This window comes from Agelaius tricolor, unplaced genomic scaffold (assembly GCF_023055355.1).
Source record: "Agelaius tricolor isolate 1412-34295 unplaced genomic scaffold, bAgeTri1.0.p SCAF_46, whole genome shotgun sequence".
Classification (NCBI taxonomy): Eukaryota; Metazoa; Chordata; class Aves; order Passeriformes; family Icteridae; genus Agelaius; species Agelaius tricolor.
The window spans coordinates 591,188-609,659 of record NW_027269306.1 but is presented as its reverse complement, the minus strand read 5'-3'; the positions used below and the strand labels follow the sequence as shown (position 1 = coordinate 609,659).

The window sequence follows — 18,472 nt, the reverse complement described above, 5'->3', positions numbered from 1 at the left end:
CACAGGATAAAGAGGCTCCCAGTGTGTACTACAGTCTACAGCAAGATGGTCAGGTGACAGCTCAGGGACTTACAGGAAAAGGCTCCTTCCAGCTGGCACCAATGATGGACGGCCTTACAATGGCAAGGTTTAAATTTGCACCTTCCTGCTGCACCACAGATTCAGCTAAGGCTTTCGTGTATGTGTAGGTATTAGGTCTTTTGCCTAACAGTTTAGGAGTAATATCATTCACTAGGTCATCATCCATCCACCTAAAGAAACAAAACAAGAAGTGTAAATTACAGCATGCTGCTTCACTGGGGAGGTGGGCTGTGAAATAGTGAAGTTACCATGACTATTTTTTTCTCATTTAAAGAAAGAGAGGCACACCTAAACAAAAACAAGTTTCTCAGAAAAATTGCATGCAATTCTCAGAAGGATTGCATGTTCAGCATCCATCTAAAGAAGCATACTGGCATTTATTTTTTGCCCTGGGAATTCATTTGTAACACATCAACTACAGAGCAAGCAGCACACTCATTTACAATAATCCAAATTCTGCCAACCAAATTCTCAAAGATGGAATGCAGACACAGCAAATCAGTCTTTGGAACACAGGCTCACTGCATTATCTATGAAGTGATATCACTGCAAGGGAGTCCCAGCTGCATTACCAGCATCCCCTCCAATTTTGTGGTGGTGAGCAATCATATACCACCCCTGAAGCAAGCTGGTCACAGTGTTTCTCCCTTTAAATTAATCAAATCTTGCAATTTCATCTTGCTTCCCAGTTCCTATTAAAAACCTAATAACCTTCAGTCATAGCACACAAATAAGCTGTGCCCCTGCAACTATTGCTACTTTGGTGATCTTCACTGCAAAACAGGACTTGAATTTTTATTTGCTTTGGTCTCTTAGTCACAGAAATGGAATTTATTGTTATTCACCAATGTCATGTTACAAAGTAGACACACATCAGACTCCTTTCATGATATGAACTGGGTAGGAAGAGGGATAGTGAAGGCTAGAGATCACTCTTTTATAACTTCACAAAAGCCTCCCCTCAGGAGTTCTAAAGTACACACAGCTGTCTTAGCCCACAACAAACAGTTTATGTTACATTTTTCTCTCCACAAGTCAGATATTTAAAAATATGACTGTTTTGCAATCCCTCATTTTCTAAGTGTATTTAAAGTCAATGTTATAAGAAAGGGCTGGCTCAATGTGCATTCTAGGTGGTAGCTCACTTGGTTTTAATGTTAGCATTCTTCCACCTAAAATCACAAGTTAAAGTAGGTATTTTAATTTTTAATTAATTTTTTTCAGTTCCGCATTTCTCTTCCAAGAGGTGATATTTTGTACAACAGGTAAGAATGAAGAGACCAATGTAGAGTTACATTACACTTATCCCACATCGTCGCCTGTTTCAGAGTTTGACAGCTACTAAGCAAGACCTCAGGACAGTTAATATACACAAAAAAACCCCGCAAATGAGTCATTTTTCCAACCCATAATGCCCAATCCAAGACTTAAAGCTACAGAAAACAGATTTTTAATGTCTGGGCTCTCAGCATACCTAACAGAACCACTTCTACAATAAGTAATATTATTTGATCATCTCAGTCTCCTCTAGCAATGGCATTTAGGTGGCTGTAGTAGAGGCAGCCGTTTAAGGCACCTCAGTTTTATCTCTTCCTTCACAGTGCTGGTACCAGCACAAGTTATCAGCATCTCCTGATTCAGCCTATCTCCATACAGCTGAAAGACCGGCACTCTCAGCACAGAGTGGGCACTATAAGTACATGTGAGCATCCCTCTCCTTCAGTAACCCTCCACACCCAGCTCAGCTTAAAAAATTCATAAACCTTAACCCATGTCCCTTACAAAGAAGGGGAGTGTCGGACATTTTGTCAGACCTATGGGACAGCGTAAGATAACTCTTCATCTTTACAGCTCCTAACCATTTTTGATACTTCAATAGCAGGAAGAAAAAGAATACAGAGTATCCAAGTAAATTCATAAAACATAACACATACTCAAGGGAATCTATCAGTTTCTTGGGATCCACAGGAGGTGGGTACACGACTTCTTCGATCTGTTTCCGATTGCAATACGCATAGGCAGTGGAAACGTGTGTGAACACCTCCAGATTCTTCATTCGGTGTGCCAAGGACAGGAGCTGTTGTGTGGCAACCACATTTAACTGCACAGCATCTCTATTGATTCAACAGAAATGTCATTAGTAGAAAGCAAGACAAAAACAAGCAAAAAAAAAAATTCGTTCCTAAATGCCTCATTGCTGGATATATAAAGTATCCCTGAATTCTCCAACTAACCCCAAAAAAGCAGCATCAATACTGCCCTAATTTTCTGCTTAGAATAACATACCTAGAACATAATCTAGAACACCTCCCAATGTTCAGAATAATGCTCCTTGTACCCTTTTCTTACCAGCATCCTTTGATCTCCTCAATCGAAATCCCAATTGTACGTTTTCCAAAAAACATAAAGGAAATTATGCAACAACACCAAGCTTCCAGAAGATGCACCTCTGAACTTCCAAGTCCAAGTTGAGAGAGGTCAACAACTTGGAGGCTTAGCAGGCCAGTAAGTTGGAGACTGGCATCTTCTTGTAGGATATCAAAAGGCTCCATACAGGATGGAAGGAAGGGGAAAAAAAAAGGCAAACCACCAAGAACCACCCCTCAACTCGAGCTCCACCGCTGCTCATTCCTATGTTTAAGGACACTAGAGCAGAGTAGGTGTATCTCTACAGCTCCCAGCAGATAACAGCTTGCTGACCAACTCCTATGATTATTTTATAGTTTACATCTTCTCTCCAGCCTACAGACTTGCTGTGGGCACCAGCTTCCTTGTACACAGTGTACTATCAAGTTTCAAGAGTACAGCTAAGCAACACTTCAAAGTCTTTGCAACAAAAGTGTTACATTAACAACAACAACACAATCGGTATTCCCCCAAACAATCACTAAGTTCCAGAATACTTTATCTCACATTATTACTGAAGTGGGGGACAGGAAAAGGGAGCATTATCCCAAAGCAATTAACATAAATGGTAACTAATTAGTTTGCTACCTCTTTCAACAAGTCAAAGGAGCTCATAATCCCAGCTGTGTGCACCACTTTTTCCACTTCTTGTTTTCATCTCTCTCCCTGTGCACCTACTTGTCCCCACTTCTTCCAATGCAAACCTCCATTATTAATAAGGGACTTTTAAAAAACAGGAAGAAAAGCTGAGCTGTACTCTCCTGTTTTTCTTATCAGGTAAGAGAGAAAGCACTAGAACCTCCCACACACAACTTTTCTCACAAAACTCTATCCTCTGAAAATGTGCATTGCCTTTCTAACAAGGCAGGCCAAAGGAATAGTTTGTGCTTACACCAGGAGGAAAACTGGCATTACTAGGGAGAACAGTAGATGTAGCTACAGGTAATTTGTAGCCTTTCTACCCATATTTGCAACACTGGGCAGACACTTGATTCATCCCCTCCCTTTGAGCACCATTGGTTTATCAGACCAGGGTAAACCAAATTTTAGACTCACCTTAGTGATTCATTGAATCTGACTGTAGCAGCACAATGAAATATAATATTAATGCATTCTATAAGTTCTTCCTTGATTGGTTTACTAAGATCCAGTTCAGGCTGTGAAAGGTCACTCACAACTACTACTATTTTTTCTTTGAAGTCTGGTTGCTCTTCTCTCAATCTGTCAAAGAGCTGTCAAAAATAACAGGACTATAAACTCAGTGAAGGTAAGAGAAACAATTCACTTAAATGAAGAAAATCCCACATTCTTTCTCTATGCCTCCTAACTTCTCGAGGTCATCAGGAAGTTAGAACAGTGCATTAGCAGTACCATAAGAACATATTACAGACTTCTCATAAACTATATTTTTTTTCCAACATAAGGAAAGGGAACAGTCTACCCACTTCCCAAGCTTGATAATAGCTATTCAAATTCTTATATAAGTCATATTGGACTTTAGGTTTAGAAATCTTGCATTAAGATTTACAAATTTCAAGTGATTTAAGAAACCCTATGCTCAAATTATGTCAGTCTTGGAGAGCCACATTAGAACATCTGATTAAGTTTTATCAAATTGGTGTTCAATTCCCCCTGAAAAAAAATCTCATCAAAATTATATTCCATCGAGAATTCTTCTCATAAATAGCTGGGTCCTAGCCAGGTGGCTTAACACACGGATCAAAATTCTTGCCTCATCTTATTTACACTCATTAGTATGCAAGTTTTCCTGAGCCACACAGTAGTGTGGCAATAAAACACCCTTGAAAGTTGCAGAAGAGCAGACCCTTCTTTACTGTCCAGGGGCCAATATCTTACAACTGCTTCAACATCAGTCAATTATATTGTATTAAAATCGTGGCAGTACCTTCTTTTCCCTGCCCAAGTATGTGGTTATGCCAAATACAAATAGTCAAAGACATTTCCTTACAGAATGATGTTAATTAATTTTATACTATGAATCAAGTCAGCTAAAAGTGCGGTTTCACAACATTTTAGGCAATATGAGTTTGCATTTCTACCACACAGACTGATCTCTAATTTCTTTATTCCTGTTGTTTCTCTGACACTGGCAAGAGCAAGAAGCCCCAGAGCTATGTGACCTAAAAAAGGTCCAGCTCTTTTTTTAGAGATTTTTTTTCAGCTCAAACATGAGCTAATGCAGCTCATTGTGGCCATCTGAAGTAGCAGAGCTAATTCTAGAGTGAGAACATGGTACATCTCCACTTTGAGGCTTGACTGGACTTTGCAAACATGAAGCTTCACTTTATAGGACAAAGTTGCCAAGACAACATTTAAAGCCTCTGCAACTCTTATGGGTACAACAAACAGTTCTTACCTGAGGGCAGAAACTTTGTGTGATTTTGAAAAATAAGCCTACTATGTTTTTGGTTGGAATGATGGCACCTTCCTCCAGGGAGCTGAAGCAACTGCCTGTTAACCACATTAATGTGTGATATGATATTGCCTTGTAACAGAAAAGCAGTTACCATGGATGAGCTCTTCAAGAGCCAGTTTTTATTTTTCATACATCCATCACACCTTTATACCCCTTTTCACATCCATAGTCATGCACTATTCCCACACACCCCTTACTAGCACTGACACCAGGACTAAGAAGAAATACCTAGACTGCACGCAATACATATGGCAAATCAGCAGAGGAATTAGATACCTGAAGTCCAAAGAAAGTAGAAACCTCAACACTGTTTTGCTATTTGTAGCTCAGTTTATTTCACATTTATTTTATTTCACATTTATTTTATTTATTACCACATTCAACCATTTAGATTTCAAACTCTTCAAGAAACAGAACATTGAAAGATCTTCAGAGCACTTAATGAGTCCATCTAAATTGTGAAGAATTACTGGCAGTGCCCTTGCAACTGGACAGCTTAAGACAATAGATCTTATTAAAGTTTTCATAGACTTTTTGGAAGAATCTTGATGTCAAAGCCATTTAAGCAATGGCCTTTCAATCTTGTCTAATCATTTGATAAAGACAGAACAAACATCTGGCCCTATTCTACATCTCTGCATAAATGAGCAACTCCATCCCTGCATGTTCCTGCCTCAAGCAGAAACTGCTTAGCAGGACTTCTGCTGTGAACCTGCTCCAGCAATAAGTGCTCACCAAGAGTCAAATCACATCAGATTTTTATCTCAATGGGAGCTGGAACAGACTACAAGCAGACTTTGACTCAAATTTAAAAGCCTTTTACAACAGGTTTCCTAAAAGCCATACTGAGCCTTACAGTTTACCAAAGTTTAAGTCAGTCCACACTAGTGCTACTTCTCTCTCTGCCCGAATACTCCCCACCTTTCTTTGGATAATAGTGTACACAAAAAGTGGATTGAGAAATGTTTCCTTTTGCATCTCAGAGCTTAGCCCAGAGATCTTTACTTTGTTTCAGGGCAGTGACAAACTGAAGGTTTTATGTAGAGAGAACATGCAACTGAATTTTAAGATAGAACCCCACTGTAACTCATTCTGTTTTATGACATTGCACAAGACCACAGGAAGATGCTTTTTGAGCAATGAGATACAGTTTTTTGACTGGTTACAGAAAATAATTAACTAGGGAACAGCCATCCTCATATCTACTATAAACCCAGCTAGTCAGAGTTGTGGAAATCCACTGCTGTACTTTAAACAACTTATCCCTAAGTGCATTCATAGCTCCTTATTTCTACAGACACCATTGTATCTCAATGAAAAAATTAAACTGCTGACACCTGTGTTTCATAAGAAAAAGGCCTAGATAGAAATGAACAAACTCTGCTTTAGCAAAATTCATGCTAGAAATCTTTCCTCATCCTGCTCATCCTTCCCATCATGAACAGGATACTCTCTAAAGAGAAAGATGGGCAACAGAGATGGATAATTCTACACTTAGTAAGAATGGTCAGCCTAGCTCACCAAAATATCAAGGTAATGAGTCTCTTCAGGAGCAAAGTATTTGACCCAGCTTGCACAAAAAATTGTTTAGAGAGCCACTTGGATAATTTCACAGCACAGACCTTCAGTACCTTTCTAGCTGTCACAGGCTGACCAATCTGCTAAGACAAACATTTCTGTTCCACTTACAAATGTGAGTTCCTGTTGAGATGACACATTCTTATTTACTGCTAGATCCAGTAGCACATTTCAGAAAAAAAGAGAAGGCACAAGGTGAAAAAGTGACTTGCTTGAAATCTTTAAGAGTCTCAATCTGTCTTACAACTCCCAGTCCACTATCTCTTGTACTTGATTTTATATTCTCTTAACAAGCTCTGACACAGATTTTTACTTCTCATTTCTGCATTACAGCTGAACATCCTCCACCTGAATTAAATACAGGATAATTTTCAACTACTGGCTTTGTTAGAGACCAACATCTTGAAGCAGCTATAGAAGCACTGCCAGGTCTTAGATTTTGTATTTCTGTTAGAACAACAACAACAAAAAAAAAGAACCAATAACATTTTGCTTTAGACAGACTGAAGTTGTTCTTAAAATGAAATGAGAGCATGATAATGAAGGACAAAAATGAACTTTTTGAGCATATGACACATACCTTAGAGCTGGTAATTTCTTCTATTCGTGCTTCAGCTGTCTGCTTTGCTTTTTTTCTTACCAGTACATACACTGCCTTCACTTTAGGACAGGATCTGAGCAGCTTTTCCAAAAGCACTTTTCCCACAAAGCCTGTAGCTCCTGTCAGGAGGATGTTTTTTCCTTCATAGTATTCAGGAATGGAAACCATTGTGACCTTCAGAAAAGATAAAATCAAAAAGTATGTTAAAGAACTTACAGAGTCCAGATTTGCAGAAGATTGAATAATCATATCTGTGCTGTTTATACCTGAAAGAAATGCTTAACAGATTTTTTTACCTATAACCAGTACTTGAAGTTGCCCTTTCTCACAACATTCTGAAAGATTTCCATAGGGTCACTACAGTCATTCCAGGTCATGTAAATGGCTCCTGTTTTAAAGACTGAGACATCCACTCAGCCAGGAAAATAGCCCAACTTCAGTCTATTTTTGCCTCTGTGTGCGCAGTCCTTTACCACTCCAAGGGGCTGCTCCATGTGAACTAGAGGTTGCATCATCAAAATGTAATCACAAATGGATTCTTCAAACCCACTGACAGAAGACAGGGAGCCAAGCATCCCAATTGCTGGAATTTTGACAGTGCCAGCAGAGCCCCCTGGCACTATTAGGATGAGCCTCCCTACCAATTAAACTAAACCAGAGAGAAGGTTGAGTTAGTTGTTTGGAATGGGATTTGATAGTTTTACACTGATTACAAAAAACCCATACAGATCCACAGATAAGAGTTTTCCAACTGCTTCATCCATTAAGTCATTTGGGAGGAAAAAACCAAACAATATAGTCATTAGAATTCTCAACAACTAAGATGTAACCACAAATACACCTCCTAATAAAATGAAGGGTAAGGGACTATTACTCAAATTCAGCACAAAGCTAGAAAGTGCTTTAGGTTTTGCTTCACTTAGTAAGTTAACCTTGAGAATCATGATTCTTTTCCCCTCCCTTTATCAGCCTCTTGGAAATGATGTCATTCTTCCTAAGAGAAACTGAAACTCTTTTTGAGGACAAATATGGTATGTCTCACAATAAAGTGAGAACATGGCCTTTAGGATCCCAAGGACTCAATCACAGCGCATCATCCAGAGCTGCCATTCTTTTAAGTCAGCTATAGCAACATCTTTACTGTGACCCTTAACCAGTTTACTTTCACTAGATAAGATGGTAGCATTATGGATACACTTCCACATTTTACCAATCTTTCTGATTAGACTCATCAAAATCCTGAGCTGATGTAGTGAATGTCTAATTATAGTCCTCTACAGCAGTTCCATGCAAACTGCTACAACCAAAACACTCCCAGGAAGGGACCATAGAGAGTAACAGAATGTTCTGAGCTGGAAGGGACCCACAAGAATCATCCAGCTCTCAAGTGAATGGCCCATGAGAGAACTGACCCCACAGCCTTGGTGTTATCAGCATCATGCTCTGACCAACTGAGCTCATCTCAGGGATAGAGTCCATAAAACCATGGAACTAAAAAAAAAAAAAAAACAAACCACAGAACTGAGAATCTTTAAACACAGATGGAATGCTTCTTAGGCAAATAAAGATTACAACACTAAATACCTTAACAGGGTGAGAACCTTTCTTCACCTGCCACCCAGGAATAAAGGTGCAAAGAACTGAACTCAGTTCTTTCAAGGCACTAAGATACTGCAAGCAGGGACTTACCAGGGAATGCACAGAATGTATGTTAGGAGTGAACAGCTAATTTGTCATGTTTGCCTGAAAAGTAAGTAAATATTTTTGGAACCCTATTTGACAGGTACCCACCAGATCAAAGCAATTGTGCTCTGTTTTTCATGTGGTCATATCTCAACAGTCTCTGGACAAGTTCCAAATGATTACTTGCTAGAAATGAGTTAATACCTACACAAGTCCTGGTTTCACAAGTCTGGGTACCAAGTGATATGTCAGATACTCCAAATCCTTCTTTTGACTCCCTTCTTTGAGAAGTGAAGCATCTAACAACAGATAGTAGGATACAGCAGCAAGTTTAGAGCAGAACAAGCACTACTATTTCCACTGACCACAGTAGATCACCTGGAATTGTTTCTTTGAAGGTCAAGAGAGAAAGCTATTTACATTAAAACACTTCCACCACACAATTAAGAGACTAATGCAAATCTGAAAGCATAGCTCCTGCCATAAAGCATGGAGTGCAAGACAGAGCATGCTTATGAGTCATTTTTCCCTGTTCAGTTAAGGTACAGGCCTGTTGTCTTTACAATGGCTCAAAGTCACAGTTAATGCTCTTCAGGTATGTCTTCCCCATAACTTTTGCTTTCCTGGTCTTTGTGTACACCATTCACTTCCTCCTAAAGATCTGCATGATTGCTCCCATATATAGGACAGGATTTCAGTTCCCTCAAAGAGGGAGGCAAAAACTCATGCAATCATTACTGCAGCAATTTTGTCACTAAGAATCAGTTTTGTCATGGTTCCTACACACCCTTCTTACTAATTTACCTAACTAGCCATAACTTCTATTTTTCACACTTTGAGACCCTATGAGAGTATCTAATACTATCCATTCACCTGTCCTTCCTCAAAGAAAAGTTTAATCCTGCCTCTGACACAATGCCAGAACCTCAGTCTGCAAACCTGCTTACATGGGCAGAGTCTTTGGCTACACAGAACCTTGGACAATACCCAGTACATGGCTATGGTCCAACATCTGTTTCTGAAAGCTATGAAAGCAATGAAAAGTTATGCTGTCAGTGGAAATACCTGTGTTACTGTAGTCCATCTTTTTAAGTCACTGCAAAATCTGACAATATTTAGGCTCAGGTGATGTAAAGAAAACTGGCACAAAATAGACTGAAGTTTCCTGCCTCAGTCATTTCTGATCTTATTCCTTTGTGTAAGAGGCTGAAATCAGAATACCAGACCTACAAAACATCAACATCCAGAGCTATGATGAACCATAATGATGAAATAGGCTCCATTAAAAAATCAGGACTATCCACAAATACTCACAATTCACACTTGGGGGACAGTACCACTTATATGTTTGCAAGCTAATGTATATATATTTTTTTATTTTTTTTAAGGATTGAGAAATATTTTCTTTAAGAAACTCTCAATCCCATTTCTCTTTACCCTGTTCTCCAGCAACCAGACTTCGGTAGACCTTATTCATAGCAACTTCCCACACTGAGATTGTCTTCTACTTCCATTACTCTGGAAGATTCCAGCTAGAAAACATAATTGGTGACTTTTTCAGAAGTACACATTGCTGTCGACATTACAGCAACAAACACAGGGATTGTGAGGGAACTGCCTTAAAGCACTAATTTGGATTTAAAGGGTAAAAACCATGCATGGAATCTAGGTGTGAATGATCAAAGTCTGAATCCAGCAGTCTATGCTTTGCTGTGTTAGAAAGAAAGGTTATCTCAAGCACAGGGAAAGGAAAGAATGTTCCCATTCTCCACCTACCTTTCCCTGCCTTCTCCGAGAATGCATGTCCACATGCCAGTTAGCACAGCACTGCTGGCAACTCCTCATCTCAAACTCAGAAGGTATAATATATTACTTTTTAAAGTTCTTTGCAGCAGCAAATTACTGAAGAATCACAGAATTGATAGGGTTGGAAGAACTATTTTATAATTCTGTTTTTAAATAAAACTGTCAAGAAATAAGGAATAGTAGGAATGTAGTTCCTATCAGAAATTTAGTTTAGTCTCTAACACATAGGAAGCTGGTTCAAGTGCAAAAAAAAAAAAACAAAACTACCTTGCAAGCAAGATACCACAGCAAAACCAAATTTAACATGTTAAGGTTGTTAAGTGTCAGCAATCACTTTATCTATCTGGTTTAGAGTACATCTTGTATGTTTACAATAGCTGTTAACCAGCAATACATATTGCCACCAGTTATTAAATCATCTGTTAACACCTACCTCTTCGAACACACACAGAGAAGTCCTACCAAACACAAAATTGTCTAATCCACACTGTGGGATATCTAAAACCTTGTATTATAAACACCTTTTTGAGCTAATAAGCAACAACAGTCTAGAATAAAGAAATTTGACGGTTGAAAGGCTTAATAAGAGTTCTGTAAAGAATTCTCACTCTAGAACAGAAATGCTCAAAATCCCCACATTATCCAGAGGTATAAACAGCCTTTGCTAGAGGAATCTTACTTGAAGCTGCTACAGAGCAGCTGCTGCTGGGATCCTTCTGAATTCACAGGTTCAGGGCTAAGCCCACGATGACACTTCGTAGATATGCTTGTGTGAAGGATGCTGTCCTCTGGTAAGTGAAGAGTTCATAAGCACTTCAGGAAAAAAAAGAAAAACCACCGGCAAACCAACACTCCAGGATCCTAGCCAACATTCCCCATCTTGCAAAAAGTTCTGATGTCCAGGGCTGAGCAAGTGCTTTCATGGAGCAGACAACAGCAGCTCTGTTTGCCTCCAGAGCTACAGCAGCAATATTTAACTCACAGCTTCAGAGGGCTCTGACTCTCAAAACAAGGACAATTCTGTTTTTGACAGGAAAATGATCAGTTCCCAGATTTGTCCAAACACAGATCAAGATGCTTAAAGATGTGCTTTCCAAGTGCCAGGAAAGCCTGCTGCAGTTCCACTAAATGTTTAAATGCTAAATCCAGCAGCTAGAGAGTGTGCATGTGTGTCCTTGTTAGAGATTAAATGCTCTGTCTTCTGGTTTATCACTGACAGATATTAGGTCAACAGCATGCTCCCTCCAAATTCAATCCTATCAAGATAATTGCTCACAGGAAATGGAAAATGTGCACTTCCCAACCTCTCAAACATCAGCAACAAAACACAAAGTTCTGCAAAAACACAGCCCAACAAATCAATTTGCCCCTTCCCTCTGACAGCTTGAACCCAGCACCAGCAGGAGTAAAAAGCAGAAAAAGTAAGGTGGTAGAAGTATTTTGTTTAGGCATATTCAGAAGATGAAATTTGTCCAGACATCAAATCTGAGTGCATCAAGTGTGTTTAAATACCACACACACTCCCCACTGCATCCACACCAGACAAAAATCATTACAGAAGTCCCTCATACAGAGCTCCAATTGCCACACTGCAAGGACACCATCACAAGCCAGAAAAAATAAAACTCTGGGAACTGGAGAGATTGGAGAGACTCGGGCAACAAAGGAAGTAATATTTAACTCATCTAAACAAGGTTACTGCCAGAAAGACAAGTCTGGGTCATGTCATATTATATCATATCATCATGTCTCAGTTCATCTGTGCCTTGTTTCCACAAAAGCAAATCAATGAATGCTATCAGCAGAATGCCCACATTTTCAAGCACCACAAGGGCTAATGACCTACCCTATGTGGCCAATACCTAGCCAGCATATCTCCAAAGGATACAGTCTATTTGTCTTTGTGGTCCAAGGTTATAGCCATTGGGAAACCTTATCTGCGAAAAGATACTGCTTTAAAAGATGAGTAGAGACTGTAAACTGCTTTGGGTGCAAGTTAACCTTAAAGCATACCTATTCCAAACTTCCCAATCACGTGGAAGATTTGGGATTCTTTCCTCAGCTAGCAGAAGGACAGATTTATCCATCTTTTAGATTTCACCAGCATTCTTATCTACTCTCTGCAAGTTCATTTTCTTTACTAGCTGTAAGCCAGGGACCAAGAAAATGTAACACACCTCTAGGAGCTGGAAAACCTACTGGCAGGCTTGAAAGCTAATTAGAACAACTAAGTTTTGAAGAATTATCAAAATAGGCCCAATAATCCAACATCAACTAGCCAGGTTTTGGCTTAGCCCTGGTAATATGCCAGAGCTCAAGTGTCTCACTACACACTTTCCACACAATAGTAGGGATGGATTCAGGGTAATACTGTGTTCTCTACTTGTGAAATACAACAAAACTAAATCAATCTGAAGAACCAGGCCCAAAACTACAGCATGGATAAATGCCACCAGAAGTCCCAAAACTCTTATGGCAAAGACTATGGCAAACTTGTGGCTGACACTCACTGATTTAAGAGAATTTCTGAAAAATAACAAGGCATTTCAAACTAGTTGAACATCTTCAGGATTGAAGACTAGAAAGAAACTTCCCAACTACCAATGAAAAGATTTGTCCTCTTTAAATCACTTATCTAATGAAACACAATACCAGTTCGAGTAACCAATCTAGTTAGGTCAAAGTTTACATAGCTGAGTGTATAGCTCTGTGTACAAAAATAAAGTAGACTTGCTTTTCAAACAGTTCTCCTCACTATTCTTAACCACTGAAATATGCTAGATACTGAAAGCATGCCCTAGAATGTGTGCTCCTCAAGCTACACTCCTCCTGAATATATTACTGTCTCTGGCAGCACATGTACTCAAGGTAAGGAGCATTATTAAATTGAATTAGGTGAGATTTAGCTAATACTGCATATGATCTCTTTAACAGCACTACAGCACATTAATATCAAAATTCACATTGATACCAGACACAGAAGTAGTTCTGTCACTTTCTTTTAGATGACAATGACAAAACCCAAGTATAGTATTCACTCAATTGCTTTGGGAAGATGGTGAATTGGGACCAACTGACCCATGGCCACCCAATATGTTACTAGCAGAATTCAGCCCAACTCACCTACTTCACCAAAGAAACCCTTGTGAAATAAGATACTCTGAAGTGAGGGCTGTGCTCACAGTCATGGAATATTTAACCGCTTTTAATCCTTTACTCTTATGGAGCAGAATCTGATTTCAATGTGGGCCACTGTTGAGTTGATCTCAGCAGAACTCTGCCAGAGGTATTCAATGCCTGTGGTTACACAGATATTTCTTAAGCATGTGTTCACACACCTTCCTTCAGCCAAAGTTCTGATTTTACTACAAATTTCCACTTATTTGTGCCTCTACTCAGAGGGATTCTGTATCAGATGAATTTGTAATTACTTCTTAGTAAGTAATCTGTTCACAAAGTACATACTAGGGAAGTCCCTTGCTTTGCTGTAAATATGTTTCTTTTACAGACAGTCCCTCCTCCAAAAATTAATTGGAACAAAGTAGGAGGTTTTTACAATCCCTTTATAATTAGGTTGTAAGTTGACATTTTTCTAAATTGTTTACTGCTTGAGCCTAGTCATGAAGTGCACAGTGAAGAGGAAAAAAAAAGTCTCTTTTGGCATGTTGAACTCATTTCTCAAAATTGCACGGAAGGCACAGATCAGGTCAGAAATTAAGCTATTCCAGGGAAGCATACCCCACATAAGAACATTAACTGTACTCCATCACCAGTTAATGTGAAAACATGTTTAACACACATGCAGGGAGAATTTTAAACAAATTATAGGAAATCAAGAGACAGGCAAATTCAAGATTTGGTGAACAGAAGCTGAGTTCCAGATCATTTTATCTAATTTAATTGGAAATCTGCATTAGAATCTCATTTGCACTTTTGGTTATGAAAAGGATTACAAGATAAAGCCTCACTGTTTATCAGGGTAGTCGCATAAATCATGGCTCTGACTTTGCATATGTCATTACTTTTGATTTAACCCATAAAGGAGAACAGAACCTGTCTGAAGGACACATCTACAATACAATGGGCAGAGCAGCATTCACAGCTGACTCTCCATCACTCAGTTTTTACTCACTGCCTTAGGAAAACAGGCCAAAGGCATCACTTCAGCCTTCAGAGGAACCTGCTGATATCCAGCCCTGGTTATCACTAGGGAAAGCTTTAGCAGCAGCAGGAATATTGCTGCAGTTACTACCGTGATACTGTCATTTTGCTGGGAGGGGAAAGCCAAAAATCTAGTAAATAGAAGGGCATGGGGGAACACACAACATTCAAGTGCTCATCAGTTTGTCAAGTTTCAGTGATAAGAGACTTTCAGTCTCTACTTTAACTTTCAGGGTTAACTCCTTAATCTTGGTAATTAAAACCCAGATCCATCTTTTTATATATTGATCAGACAAGACAAGGATAACTACCCAAAACCTGCACCTGCAATTATGTTCTGTTCAAACTTATTATTCACAAAGCAATTACAATTGGAATACTTAATCAAGAACAAAAAGCCCAGCTCTTATTCTTCTCATGTTTTAAATTACACAGAAGGCCTGAATCATGTTTTACAATAGACGTTACACGATGAATTTAAAGTCCTAGGAATTAACACTCCCAGATTCCTCCCATACTTTCCCAAATCTCTCACAGCAAAATGGTATTTTCTCTTCTATTATGTTCCTGCAGAAATTCACAATGACTCTTTTGAAACCTAAAAATTATTAATTTATCTGAAAAGTGCTCTACCAAGTCATATTTGAAACATAATCACCTTCTAAAGAAAAAAAAAACACACTAGTTTACTTTCCTTTCTTCCAATACATGTGGAACAAACAACAGCCAAAAAAATAAAAGCCCATTTCCACAATTTTCTTATCTTTAAAAGTGACTTAAACAGACAATCAAAGCAAGTTGTACCAAGAGATTGCTTACCTGTCTTCCAAACAGGATGCTGGCAGCCTCCCTCCTCCTCCTCAGGATGGCAGATACTGATCCTGTGTAGTGCCAAGAGCTCCAATCTTAACTCCTATTTATGCTAATGGATGTCCTGTTCTATCAACTAAGCCTCTTGCACAAGGAGCTCTACAAATTTACAAACATCAGGCTGAACAATGGCACAGAAAGGTGTGAGGTCCTGTGCACACACAGATACTAACACCAACATCTGCTAAAAGCATGGCCTTTGTCACCACAGTGAGGGCACAAAGTGACAGGTACATCCCTGGGGTCCCCACTGCTGGAGAGAGCTCAACAGAAAAAGTGCTCACTACAAAACACTCAGAAGGGAAAAAAAAAAAAAAAAAAAAAAAAAAGGGAATACCTAGTTTATTCTGATAAGACAGGATTTGTTAGTACAGCTTGCAGCTTCCAAACTGTGCAAGTGTCAAGGCTAAACAGATTTATTACTGCAAGGCTTGGAATCAGCAACAGGGAGAAACACCATGGACATGCACGATGGTACCAACCATGGCCAGGCACCGAATGTTTGCATAATGCAAGTGCTTCACAACACCCACCAAACTAGCCAAGCACAATTCTTGCTGATATTGGCTCCTTCGCAGAATTTTTAGCTTGCCACTCAGCAGCTCTGCTTCCTGCAGACAAGTAACAAGCAAACTACACAGAACATCCTCAAACACTGAATATCTTGTGACAAAAACCAAACAGACACAACTTCCGGCTGAAGAAGCCAAGCAAGCCTGAAGTCACTGCAACAATTCATGTCTTCAACAACATCCAGGACCTTCTTCACTCAGGCACTCACTTAAACCTTCCAAATGGCTGTATAACCATTTTAGTTTGTTGTGCATCCCCTTCCTAGCACCGGAAACAATAACCCTTGTGAGGAACTGGGAGCTCCTCCAAAACCTAGAACTCAGAAACAGGAAGATGACAGTGAACTCTTCACTTTGTAGCAGCCAGAAGGAGATTCAGTTTGACCTTTCAGGAGCTAAGAGGTGGTATGGATGGTTACAGTTTTGCTTTGATGTTAAATTCTATCGACAAGTATCAGCTGCTATAGAAAACTAAGATGTGGACAGGCCGGGTTATTCTGGAACTATAAGAAAAAAACATTTATCCTGTCCAAAACCTACAACCACATTTAATTTAGAACAACTCCCCCAACGTGCTTTCATTGTTAAAATTGTGTCTAGTAAAGCTTCACTATACCTACAGTCCAGCAATAAAGACCAAGTACTTGCAGTAAAAAATTTAGAGATCTAGATTTGTCATTACTTTATAGCTCTGCAACAGGTAGAGGTAAAAAAAAAAACCATGAAAACATAACCCATAAAATTAATCTTTCCTATCCTTCTATAGGTTTTTGGTGGGGAAATGGCTGAATTTTAAGGCACCAATATATGAGTGGAGGGTGAAAAACAGGGTAGAGAAGCTGAAGGGTGAAGATCCTAGAAATCTACCATATACCTAGTATCTAATTTCCAAATTGCTGAAATAGTGGTATCTCATTTAAGAAGCACAGACATGATACACAAATGGGGGATCAAGAAATTCTAGCCTGCTCCAGTACAGATGGATGTGACAGATAGTAAAACTCCTACATGCTCCACTTCTTAATTATTACCGAAAGAGTTATTAAAATACTAAAAAAATAAAAAAGCTCCAGTTGCTAAAGCCTTGAAGTAGGTTAAATGAAATTAAAGGTTTCTATTTTCATGGGAATCAAGCTGGTTTCGATTACAAGCTCGCTACCAACCACTATATCCCTGCAATCAGCCACACTTTAAACTTCACTCAGGGAAGTGCTTTGAAGGAGCCAGCGGCTCCCGCTCCAAGGACCGCGAGCCTCTCCCCAGGGCACGGGCGGAGGAAGGGCTCGGCTGCTCCCGATGGAGCGCTCCCAGCGCACGGATCCGCGGGGCCGGGGCTGCGGGCACGGCCCATCCCGGCTCTTCCCGCACACGCCTGCTGCTCTGAGAGCCAGAGGAACTCGTGGCCTTCCCTGCGAGCCCGTTCCGTGCGCCGGCCCCGCGGCACGGGCTTTGCCCGAGAGGAGCCGCCGGGCGCTGCGGCGGCAGCCAGCGGGAGCGCCGGGCAGGCAGGGCCGGGGCGCCGCCGCAGGCCCGCCCAGCGCCGGGGGGATGGTGGTACCCAGGCCCAGGCCCTGCGGCGGGCGGAGCGGGGGCTTTCGGCCTCGCCCACGCTCTCCGCTTCCCTGAGCATCGACCGCGGCCGCCGCGCTCCGCCGGCCCGGCCGCCACCACGACGCGCCCCGGAGCTCCCCGGCGCCCCCCATCCATCCATCTATCCATCCCACCCTCCCGGAAAGGCGCGGCCGCCCCCTTCCCCAAGACCCCCCTCCCGGTCCACGAGCGGGGTGGGCGGGGTCGGCACGGCCAGGCGCGGGGTGCGGGTGCGGGTACCGGTACCTGCTGCGGGCGGTGGCGGCGCGGCCCCGGCTGTGCCCGCCCGGCGCTCGCCGCCCCGAGGGTCCCGTACGGCGGCCCCGCACGGCCGCTCCCGTTGGCCGCTGCGCGCGCGCTCTTCGCGCGCCCATTGGCCACTCGCGCCGCCGCTCGCGGGACGGGGAGGGCGCGGATTGGCGGGCGCCCGGCTGCCCCGCCCCCAGCGGCGCCGCGCCGGGAGGCCGCGGGCTCCCCCTCACACCCACACGCACCTACAGGCACCGAGGGTCACGCGCGCAGACAGACACACAGACACACACCGAGGGTCACACACACAGACAGACACACAGACACACACCGAGGGTTACCCACACAGACACACACACACACACACAAACAGGCACGCACAGAGGGTCACACTCATAGACACACCGACACACACAGAGGGTCAGACACACAGACACA

General features: G+C 41.2%; 1 protein-coding gene across 3 annotated transcripts in view; it reads right to left on the bottom strand.

Moving 5' to 3' along the window:
• FAR1 (fatty acyl-CoA reductase 1) overlaps positions 1–18,163 on the bottom strand; it is a 34,368-nt gene extending 16,205 nt beyond the window's left edge. The window contains exons 1-6 of one of the 3 annotated variants that reach the window (XM_071455305.1): positions 18,032–18,133; positions 15,573–15,722; positions 7,083–7,277; positions 3,544–3,719; positions 2,016–2,195; positions 74–251 (exon numbers count right to left, since the gene is read on the bottom strand). In XM_071455305.1, the coding sequence (XP_071311406.1) occupies positions 74–251; positions 2,016–2,195; positions 3,544–3,719; positions 7,083–7,271 (723 nt within the window). In that variant the 5' untranslated portion in view covers positions 7,272–7,277; positions 15,573–15,722; positions 18,032–18,133. Of the gene's footprint in view, positions 1–73; positions 252–2,015; positions 2,196–3,543; positions 3,720–7,082; positions 7,278–11,271; positions 13,025–15,572; positions 15,723–18,031 lie in introns of those variants that run through there. The other 2 variants (XM_071455304.1, XM_071455306.1) reach the window with 2 other exon arrangements.
• Between the last annotated feature and the right edge of the window lie 309 nt (positions 18,164–18,472).